Raw genomic sequence first — 11785 nt, 5'->3', positions numbered from 1 at the left:
CAGAGACTTCCAGTTACCTTTTTTGGCTAGAATTCTGCCCCACTGCCTCCCCTAATGTAAGTAATTCTGAGATGAGTATTATAGTTGGGTACATTACTGTTTCAAATACAACTGTGCTTTTCCTTAGTGAAGAAGAAGAGAATGGATGATGGAGAGGCATTAGCAGTGTATACTATAAGGCATAAGCACTCAAGGGTCTTACATTCTGGTGGGAAACATGGGGGTATTAACAGAAAATGTGAACCCAGTTTGGTAAGTCCTCAGTAGGAAGCACAAAGTGCTATGGGAATGGAGAGGAATTCTTGTGGAAGACTTACTTACTAAAGTAGAAAACACACCTTGAAGGCCATACCTTATAGGACCAATGGAAGTCCTCCAGGCAGAAGAGATGGAGAGGCTTTGCAAGCAGCATAAAAAGTGTATTTCAAAATTATCAGAGAACATAGTAGAAAGAGGGAATTAAATGTAGTTTGGTGTTCCTAAAGAAATAAGGGTAAGGTTGGGAGACCAAAGGTGTATCTACAAAGCAGATACAGGAAGAACTCTCTGCTTTCCTCCTTTCTGCCTGAAAGCAGGGCATTCATTTCCTTTTGTGAGGGTGTCTCCCCTCCCCTCTCCCATACCAGGAGGACAACCTTTATCACAGGAGATGGAAAGTCAGCATTAACTTTTTTTTTTTTAAGGTTTTATTGACTGATTTGAGAGAGAGGGTGAGCAAGAGAGAGAGAGAGAAGGAGCAGAGGGAGAGGGAGAAGCAGACTCCCTGTTGAGCAGAAAGCCCGATGCAGGACTCAATCCCAGGACCCTGGGGTCATGACCTGAGCCAAAGGGAGACACTTAACCTAATGAGCCACCCAGGTGCCCAGTCAGCATGAACTTGTATCTGCACAAGTAAACCTTACTAAAATAACCTTAATCTTCTATTCCTTTCCCCCTATATTTATTTACCTTCCCACAATGTCATTGCCCCTAGAAGCCCAAACCCCTTTTCCTTTGGTAACTTCTCCCACAACAGTATCACCCTTTGTTAAAATGGTAATATAAGCCCACAGGCCTACCTAACTGATTCTTGGGGTTTTCATTTTTTTCCTGTGAAGTGACCAGTGCATACAAATAGATCTTTTCTCCTGCTAATCTATTTTTTGCCAGTTTAATTCACAGGTCCCAGGCACTGAATATAAGAGATTAGAGGAAAAGGTTTTCCTCTCTTATGTATTCTACAATCTAGAATCCTGGCAGTCTTCCCAGACTCTTCTCTGACTCTCCTGTCTTATATCCAACTAATTACTGACAGTGGTGAGTTTTACCTGAACCCTATGCTTCTAGAAAACTGGCCAGTTAAGAAATACCCCCATTTTTTTTGTTTTCCAAAATCCCGTTACCTTTTGTGTTCTGGCAAAACAGCTAACTCTAAAGAACCACCCTATTCTCAGATATTCCATGAAAAGACCCATCTCTACCCTTCCTCACAACTCCAGTAAGATTCATGCATCCTTTGTTTTCCTACCTCTATAAAACCTCAGGTCCCTTTCCTTTTCTGAGACCTTCTTCATTAACAAACATGTTCTCTATTGCAATAGCCTGAATAAAATCATCTCAATTGTCTGGTGCCTTTTGTCTTTGACATCACTAAGTCCTCCTGATGCTATCTCTTCTATGGAGTGACTTCTGCAGATGCCCCCTCTTTGTGCCCACTGTAGCTCCCCAGGTCCTGTCCAGATTATTGCAGCACTAGATGGTTTTGAGAACTTCAGCTTTACTCTTCTCTTCATTCTTTATTCTGTTGCTAGAATGATCTTTCTCTCTTTTTTAAGTTTGTTTATTTATTTAAGCAAGCTGTACACCCAATGTGGGGCTCGAACCCACAACCCCGAGATCAAGAGTTGCACGTTCCTCTGAGCGAGCCAGCCAGGTGCTCTGCTAGAATGATCTTTCTAAAAAGCAAGTCATGACCTAATTTCTCTCCACTTTCTCAATCTAACTTTTAGACACACACACACACACACAATCCATGAGTGCACTGAACTACTTGGATGAAATACCACGCTTGCTTCTACCTCTTTGTCTTTCATATGCAGCCCACTTTATCCAAACCTGCTTCCTCCTTCATTTTCTGGTTGTTGCTCGTCCAGCTCAGGCATCCATTAACCTGGAAAAGCTATTTTGACCACCCCTTCACCTCAGTCTGGGAAGGTGCCTCTCCTATGTACTCCCAAAGCTTTTGGTACTTCTGCTATCTGCACTTTCCTCCTTTCCCTCCTTCCATCCCCCCCTTCCTTCCTTCCTTCCTTCCCACTCTGTATTGTAACGGTTGATTTATTTTCTCCCTCCACCAGTCTGTGAGCAACTTGAGGATAGAAACCTCATTTTACTTATCTTTGCATTCCCAGAACTGGTAAAGTAACTGGCATATAATAAATGCAGGTCTTGAGTACTGTAAGTACTATAATACCAAGTGTCACTTAATCCTTACAACCACCTTGCTTCTCAGATATGCAGAAACATTTACATTTCTGGGGCGCCTGGGTGGCTCAGATGGTTAAGCGTCTGCCTTCGGCTCAGGTCATGATTCCAGGATCGAGCCCCACGTCGGGCTCCTGGCTCAGCAGGGAGCCTGCTTCTCCCTTTCCCTCTGTCTCCCCCCACTCATGCTCTCTCTCTCTGTATCTCAAATGAATAAATAAAATCTTAAAAAAAAAAAATGTTTACATTTCAGTAAGTTGAACAATGCATAAATTTTTTCATTTACATCCTTCTGCTAGTGTAGTTGATAATTTAAGTCATAAGAATATTCTTTTTCTCGTATCTGAAGCCCAAAAGATACAAGAATAGTTTCTGTATTCATTTAAAATGTTCTATCCAGATACAATTTAAGTCTTAAGGATCACCATCCCCCTCCATTGCAAAAAAGATGGCTCTGGTAGGAGCTACAGAGCCAAATGTAACAGAGGGTAGAGTGCTCAGGAATGGGAGGAAGCATTCATGAGTGCCCTCTTTTCTTTAGAGTTCTCTCTATTCTCTTCTTGTGATACCTGAGGAGTAAGGCAGGTTTGGGGATGACCTCCTTTGGGTATGTTCCCCATCTTCTCTCACTTTGGGAACTCCTAGGAGGTCCAGGGCAGAATCTAGGGTGGGGGAGACAGGGAACGAATAGTTTTTGCAGGTATGGCCCTGGGCTTAGGAAAATATCTCTACATCATGGACTTACTTTCCCCCTGACTCTTTTGGTCAAAATTTAAAATCTAGAGGAGCAAGATCAGAGAGTGAATATCCAGGGTTAAAAGGTGTGAATATCCAGGGTTAAAGGGTGTGATTACCTAGAAGATCTTCTCTGTTTAAATATCACTCATCTCTTTTTTCCCCCATACCTTTGCTTCCAATCCTGTTTCTAAAACAAAAACATTGCTTCCAGAGTTTACACAATGAGAGGTATCCCCTGTAGGAAAAGGCTGGGGGAGTCCTGAAGGAGAAAGACAGAGACAGGGAATCCTGGTCAGCCACTCTTCTCGTTATCAATCACTGTTTTGCCCTGCAGTGCTGGTTGGCTGAACACAGTCAGTCCCTGAATCAGCATTCTCTACTCTGACCCCTCCCTGAATCCGTAATATGATCCTCTGACATGTCTGGGTCAAAAGGTTTAATGAAGAAGCCAAAATGTAAGTTTTGGTTAAAGGATGATCATCATCTTTAAACAGAACCTTTGCTATCCACAGAAATACGCACAGAGCCAAGGACACGGATTTTCTTTTCAAAGAAAAAAATTTTTTTAATCTATTCCCAAAGCCCTAAATTACATCTTCGCTTAGATTTAATCTCCAGGAAGACATTTTTATCTTCCCTGGATCATCCTCTACCTCCATATCCTCTCTGGAGAGTCCCCTACATGGCTAAACCACATCTCCTCTCCCAGTGGTCTTTTCCATGTAATTTCTCCTTTGTGTGATTATTCCTACTTCATTTCCCACAGCCCTTTATTCTAGCACCTATGCATCTGTGAATAGTAGTAGAAAGTAGCTGAAGTTCAAGCCTGCTCATCTGTTACTCACTCACTAGTCAGTCAGAGAAATCACATTACTGGATTAAATGTGTTTTGCTTTAAGAGGCAGAAGAAGGCTGTCCAGTAATGTCACAGAGGATTAAGTTAGTCTCTTTCCAACTTCTATCCTGGGAGAGGAAAAAAAAAAAAAAAGAAGACATCATTATACTCAGAAAATCCTCACAAGTATAGCGGAGCCTTTTCTTACTCATTTATTTTAATTATTTTTTAAAAGTTATCTCTATGCCAATGGTGGGGCTTGAACTCACAACCCTGACATCAAAAGTCACATGCTCTCCTGACCGAGCTGGCCAGGCATGTCCTCGTTTTTTCCTATCTAGGAAAAAATCTCACAAATGCACGATAAGATTATTAATAGTGTTATCTCGGGGGAGTAGAATCAGGTAATCTTTACTTTTCCCATAGTATTTTTATAAAAAAGATGTAGAATGTAAAACTAATTTAAAAAATTCATTAATTTCAATCAGAAAAAAGATACAGTTTTTAAAAATCACATAGAGGGGCACCTGGGTGGCTCAGTTGGTTAAGCATCTGACTCTTGGTTTTGGATCAGGTCATGATCTCAGGGTCTTGAGATCAAGCCCTGTCAATGGGCTCCACGTGGGCTCAGCAGGGAGTCTGCTTCTCTCTCTCCTTCTGCCCCTCCCCCTACTCATGCTCTCTGTCTCTCTCTCTAAAATAAATCTTTAAAATAAAAATAAAAAAATAAAAATCACATAGAAGCCCTCACACAAATGCCACTATTAACTTTTTCTGGTGTGAGCTATGAAGATTATTATTCTTCCTTTCAGAATTTGGGACAAAAAATGGGGCTGCCAGGCTGGCTCAGTCAGTAGAGCACGTGACTCTTGATTTCAGGGCTGTGAGTTTGAGCCCCACGTTGGGTACAGAGTTTACATAAAAAAAAAAAGTTAAAGACAAGAAAAAAAAAAGGAAAGCCCACTTTCTATCAAAAATTAGCTTCCAAAAGACAATAACAGTAACTCAGAAGAAGGTCCCCTTAACTTCTGAATACTATCATCCTACCCTAAAAGCTCACCCTTACCTCATTCACAGGGGTCAGAGTACTGAATTGTTGCCCATTCATCTGTAAAATGAAATGACATGTATCATTACATTACAGGCCTCATGAATTCAAAGAGAAAATACTTCTTGAAAACTACTGCGTTAGCCTTTTTCAGAAGATTCCTATAGATTATGAGCATATTAAGAATTACAGGAAAGTTCCAAACACTAATATTGTGGTAAATTATTAATCACAGCAAAAATATTCAGAATACTTAGTCCTTAAAGAACAATGGTCCGTATTGTTCTTTTGGTCTATGGACCACATCTGATAAAATATCCCTAGTACAGAAGACTTAAGAATGACATATAATTAAATTATAATGTTTTAGGAGATCGAATAATGTAATTATGTTCTATTTGGCTTGGGGAGAAGTATTTGTAAAATTAAGAGTGATATCATGAAGAAAGAGGCAGAAATATGTTGGGAGACACAGGTAGATCTCAACCCTCACCTGGGAGGTAGTAGTCATAGACTGTGATGGTTGCTGGTTTCAGGTAGTGACCAACACACTTTGGCTGATGGTGAAGGTATAGGTCTGAGTCTTCTTACTCAGCTGTGGGGAAGAAAGACAAAACATCATATTAAAACTAAAGTGAAAATAGGGGCACCTGGGTGGCTCAGTCGTTAAGCATCTGCCTTTGGCTCAGGTCATGATCCCAGGGTTCTGGGATCGAGCCCCGCATCAGGCTCCCTGCTCCTCGGGAAGCCTGCGTCTCCCTCTCCCACTCCCCCTGCTTGTGTTCCCTCTCTCGCTATATTTCTCTCTGTCAAATAAATAAAATCTTAAAAAAAAAAAAAACTAAAGTGAAAATAACACTCTCTATATGGAGGTTAAAAGACTCTTATCTTGGGGCGCCTGGGTGGCTCAGTCGGTTAAGCGTCTGCCTTCAGCTCAGGTCATGATCCCAGGGTCCCTGGATCGAGTCCCGCATCAGGCTCCCTGCTCAGCGGGGAGCCTACTTCTCCCTCTCCCACTCCCCCTGCTTGTGTTCCCTCTCTCGCTGTGTCTCTCTCTGTCAAATAAATAAATAAATCCTAAAAAAAAAAAAAAAAAAGAAATGAGACCTCATCATTAACTGAAAAACCCATGTGGGTGACATGTGACTTCTAATAGCTAAGGATTTTACTGAAAAACAATTTTGACGTATATGTGTCACTGAGTGTTCTAAACATTTCACCCACTGCTTTCTAAAATTGTATATCATACTTATTTAGGGCTCAGCAAGAAGAAGAAAATCCTTCCTGATCTTTGACCAAGAATTTCCTTGAAGTAAGGAAGCATAGTACCATATAACTTTAAAAATATTCCAATTATGACTTTACCATATTCAAGCTCAGTGCTCTTGACATCTTTACCAAACACTGTATCAATTAAAATCTATTCTGTTTCCAGGTCTAATTTACATGTTACATCCTCAGTGAAACTGGCCCTAATTTCAACAAGTCAGAATATAATCTTTATAAGGATAAGAAATATGTTTTCTTGATTATTTTGTTTTCTCAGTGAATTGGACATGTATTTAATACCATTTGCAGAACAAATGAATTAATGACTACTCTCTTCATGATCATTTAAGACAATTTTTATGATGGTATTTGAATTTATCATGCAATTCTACCCTTTTTCCCTTACTGCCACCTGACTAATTCAATTTCTCCTTACCCCTAACCTAGGCAAATGAAAATAGTGTCCTTATCTCTTCAAAATCCAGTGTCTTCCTGCTCTAAGTCACCCCCTACACCAATAACAGGTCAATCTTTCTGAAACAAGGTCAAAAAAAATTAATAGCTCCTCAGAATTGGGCAAAACCTTGAGTCTGAAATGAAAGGGCCTTCATGGTATAAAGCTGCCCTACCTTTCTAAACTGAAGTCCCATTATGCTTTAGCTAACCCAGTTTTCCCAACAGTCATTTTATACTTTTGCAAACTGTTGTCTCTGCTCAAGCCATTTCCTCTTCCTTTCAATAGCTGTCTCTCAAAATCATACATACCCTTTTATTTTACCTATCTAATCTGATCTATCTTTTAAGTAGATTCTTCGTCCAATGTGGGGCTTAAACTCACAACCCCAAGAACAAGAGTCACATGCTCTACCGACTGAGCCAGCCAGGCGTCGCTACATATCCTTCTAGATCTATCTCAAATGCCGTGCCCCTGAAGACTTTTCTCATCCTTCAAGTTGATATAAGCCCTCTCTCCCTTTTGAAATGCATTATTTTGTATCTTTTTTATGTTATATAACAAAATCCTGCTCTGTAATTGTAGAACTTTTCCTAACTTTACTTCTAGTTTGTAAACTTTTTATTATTATTTTTTAAAGATTTTATTTATTTATTTGACAGAGAGAGAGAGAGCACAAGCAGGGGGAGCAAGAGAGGGAGAAGCAGACTCCCTGCCGAGCCGAGAGCCCGAAGCGGGGCTTGATCCCTGGGCCCCAGGATCATGACCCGAGCCAAAGGCAGACACTCAACTGCTGAGCCACCCAGGCGCCCACTAGTTTGTAAATTTTATTTAGAGTAAAGATTATATATCTTATTAGCTTCCCAATATATTCAATAGTAGAAGTAAATCAGTAAAACCTTGCTTTTATGCTTCCAATCCCATAATTGGCCTTCTAATCTGTTAATCTATAGTTTAGCCATAATTATATACGTCCTATTCACATGTAAAATATTGATCTCAGGATGTCTCATACTCTAAAAAAAGAAAGAGCATTAAATGCATATAGTGCTTATAATGCTATATATGTGTTCATACGACCCAGTGTTATGAATCCTATATTTTTCACATGATTTTCTCCCTCCCTGTAGAATTTTAAGTACCTTGACCTAGATGTCAAGGGCAACAGCTTTGTTTTGTTGTTGTTGTTGTTTTCCTATCTCCACAAAGGACCTAATCCTACCTGATAAAAAAGAATGGAGTTGGCAGTTGGAGAGGAGGTTATTTACCTGAGTAGAAGAGAAGCCCCCATATGCACTACGTTGCTTGGCCAACCAAGCCACTGTGGCAGTGGCCTTGGCAAGCTCCTTTTGAGTCAGGCTGGCTGTGCTAAGCTGGGCCAGTAATACATATGCTGTCAGTTCCACATCTACAGCCTCAGGCTGAGACCAAGGTCTGGCATCCACTGACGGAGCAGGCTTTGGGCTCCAGGGAGTGGACTCTCCTATGGAAAAAGAAGCATAACGAGGAAGGTCTTAAAAGGAAACGATTTCTCACATTCAGTTTGTAAATGCTGCACCTTAGAGCAGAGCAAGTACCAACCAAAAATTAAGCATGAGTTAGAAAAAAAAATTTCTCAAAATCTTCCGATACATTGGCCATAATGTTTCCACAGGGATGTGTGTGTACAGCGATACATCATTCCCCAAGATGAAGCTGAGAGGATCAATAAATGCCTCCAGCAGTTACATGAAAACCACTCTTGTTAATTTATAAATTCTAATGCTAGTGGAGATAGGTAAGTAGAAACTTAGAAGAATCTTATGTATTTGGGAGCATTTTTTTTTGGCTTATAGAATTTTTTTTTTTTTTAAAGATTTATTGATTTATTTATTAGAGAGAGAGCATGAGAGGGGGGAAGGGCAGAGGGAGAAGCAGACTCCCCGCCAAGCAAGGAGCCCGATGCAGGACTCGATCCCGGGACTCCAGGATCATAACCTGAGCCGAAGGCAGTCGCCCAACCAACTGAGCCACCCAGGCGCCCTAGAATTTTAAGTCTAATTTTTCAGCCTTTATTTTACCTAATTAAAAGTTTAACATTTTTTTTAAAGATTTATTTATTTATTTTAGAGAAAGAGGGCGTGTGCAAGTTGGGGGTGGGGCAGAGGAAGAAGGAGAGAGAGAGCACGGAGCCTGACACAGGGCTCGATCTCACGACCCTGAGATCATGACCTGAGCTGAAACCAAGAGTGGGACCCTTAACCAACTGGGCGTGGAGCTTGCTTAATATTCTCTCTCTCCCTCTCCCTCTGCCCCTCCCCATCCTTCTCTCAAAAAAAAAAACAAAAACAAAGAAGCTCTAAGTTTCTAAGTTTAACTCTTACCCCGTCAACCTCAGTGATCTCATACCAAAGAACTGTTAAAGACCTACAAGAGGGTGATTCTACAACACCCATAGGTCTTCTGACTAGCTTCCACCATCTCATTCCTCTTCATGCTAAAAGTATAACAGTGCCTTTTAAGGACTTCCATGGGCTTTCTCACAAAACTCTCAACAATGATCTAATGACTTCACAACTCTTCCTAAAAGGAATCCTATATATGATAGAATGTATGTGGGACTATGGAGACTATGGAAAATTATAGGTGGGGTGCCTGGGTGGCTCAGTTGGTTAAGCGACTGCCTTCGGCTCAGGTCATGATCCTGGAGTCCCAGGATCGAGTCCCGCATCGGGCTCCCTGCTCAGCAGGGAATCTGCTTCTCCCTCTGACCCTCTGCCTTCTCATGTGCTCTCTCTCTCTCAAATAAATAAATAAAATCTTTAAAAAAAAAAAAAGAAAGAAAACTATAGGTAACTCACAGCATATTTTCATAATTTCAAAAAACTCCTAACATGGCCAACATACCTGAGATGATAGCCTGCTGGTCTAACTTTTCGAGAAGAGTGTTTCTGATGTCCATCTCCCCAGCCAGAGAGAAAGTATAAGCGAGGAGGGCCTGTGTGTAGAGGCTGGTAGTGGAGGAAACCGAGCCCCTGAGGCACTGCAGACCCTGACTCACCATCGGGTCCTGGAAAGTGAGAGGAAGAACTGAATTTATAAGGCCTTCCTTGGGAAATGGGAAGTGATAAGGAAGTCATTACATCCTTTTTGAGTTTACAACGGTGAACAGGGATTAAAAGTCGGTGAATTCCTCTAGAACTAGGTGCAGTAAGGAGGATATAAAGAGGAGGAGCTAGAGACACTCACATGTGTGGTCTTTCCCATCTCCAGCAATGCAGCTGTGAGGTACGCTGTCAGGGAAAGCTCATCGCCAACGCCGCCCTAGAGGGTGCCGGGGAGACTCGGTCAGGGCCACAGCCAGCACAGTGTATGTAAGAATTGTGTGCAGTTTGCAACACTGTGTGCGTCCCCTGAATGGGTGGATTACTTCAACAAATGAGGAGATAAGGAGAAAATCTCTTCTTCTCAGGTTCTTACTGAATCTGAGCCTCCTCAAACGGACATCCTCTCAAGAAGGAAAGGACCAGCCTATTCTCCAGGAGAGATTCGGTGACACCTGCCCTGTTTAATGCCTTTCACGGAAAGATATTAGCAAGTTTTTAAAAACAGCTAATCTAGGGGCGCCTGGGTGGCTCAGTCGTTAAGCGTCTGCCTTCGGCTCAGGTCATGATCCCAGGATCCCGAGATCGAGCCCCACATCGGGCTCCCTGCTCTGCGCGGAGCCTGCTTCTCCCTCTCCCCCTCTCTCCCCGCTGTGTTCCCTCTCTCACTGGTCTCTCTCTGTCAAATAAATAAATAAAATCTTTAAAAAATTAAAAATAAATAAATAAATAAATAATAAAAACAGCTGATCTAAATTGTCATCCTCATCCTATAGGTAAGAAAACACGAACACTTGAAAGGTTAAATGGCTTGCTCGAGATGACACAGCTAGTAAGCAGCAGGACTAGGATTTGAACGCGGGGAGTTTAATTATGGAGCTCCTGCATCACACCACTAACCTTGCTACACAGGTGATGGGTTTCTTAAAAGACTGGCCGGGTCTGGTAAGAAAGGAAGAGGAAAGACCTCTGGGATCTTGGAGTCAAGCCCTGGCTTGCGCTCCTCCCATGTGTATTTCACACAGTGTGTAAGAGGAGAGAGCCTTGGAGGGCACGGATAAAATCTTGCGTAAGGAAAACTAATGAATTCCATACAGAGACTTTTTTTTTTTAATGCTCAAGATTTTTAATCCAGGCCCTGGAACAGCAGTGTAAATGATTTCTCTAGTAACATACACACAAATCTTTCTTTCACTGGGTATATTCTGAATTGAACAAATTCTCTGGAAGCATCAACACCTCACCCTGTGTTTGGGAAGGGGGGTAGGGGCAATGTACTGAACAGGCCAGAGCAGGGCCTCTGGAGTCCAGTGGCTGTGGTTCAAATGACAGTCCTACCATGCATTAGCATTCACCTTGGGCGATTCACTTAATCTCTGCACATTAGTCTCTTCATCTGTAAAATGGGATTAATAATGGCATACCAGCAGCTAGCTCATTAATTTGTAAACATTAAATAATATCAAATAAACGAAGTGCTTAGAACAGTGCCCAGCACATAGTAAACCTCTTATAGAAAACAGTCCTCCCCAGAGCAGATGGGCTTGCTGCAGATTTAGGGAGATAGTAAAAACCCAGAGAACTTCTGTTTTGTTTTTTTTTTTTAAAGATTATTTATTTATTTATTTATGGGCGCCTGGGTGGCTCAGTCGGTTAGGCGACTGCCTTCGGCTCAGGTCGTGATCCTGGAGTCCCGGGATCGAGTCCCGCATCGGGCTTCCTGCTCAGCGGGGAGTCTGCTTCTCCCTCTGACCCTCCTCCCTCTCATGCTCTCTGTCTCTCATTCTCTCTCTCTCAAATAAATAAATAAATAAAATCTTATTTATTTATTTATTTATTAGAGAGTGAGCAGGAGAGAAACAGCATGAGAGGGGAGAGGGTCAGAGGGAGAAGCA

The 11785-nt window shown here is 41.7% G+C and overlaps 1 protein-coding gene across 1 annotated transcript in view; it reads right to left on the bottom strand.

Annotated features, from left to right (window-relative positions):
• Positions 1–3740: 3740 nt before the first annotated feature.
• Positions 3741–11785, bottom strand: part of A2ML1 (alpha-2-macroglobulin like 1) — a 29230-nt gene continuing 21185 nt past the window's right edge. Inside the window, 7 exon segments of the mRNA XM_081818929.1 lie at positions 3741–4164; positions 5103–5144; positions 5578–5622; positions 5625–5679; positions 8076–8290; positions 9694–9856; positions 10036–10110. Coding sequence (XP_081675055.1) covers positions 5104–5144; positions 5578–5622; positions 5625–5679; positions 8076–8290; positions 9694–9856; positions 10036–10110 — 594 coding nt within the window. The 3' untranslated portion in view covers positions 3741–4164; position 5103.

This window comes from Leptonychotes weddellii, chromosome 5, assembly GCF_054177405.1.
Source record: "Leptonychotes weddellii isolate Sample4059 chromosome 5, ASM5417740v2, whole genome shotgun sequence".
NCBI classification, from domain to species: domain Eukaryota; kingdom Metazoa; phylum Chordata; class Mammalia; order Carnivora; family Phocidae; genus Leptonychotes; species Leptonychotes weddellii.
This window is presented reverse-complemented; position numbering and strand designations above follow the sequence as displayed.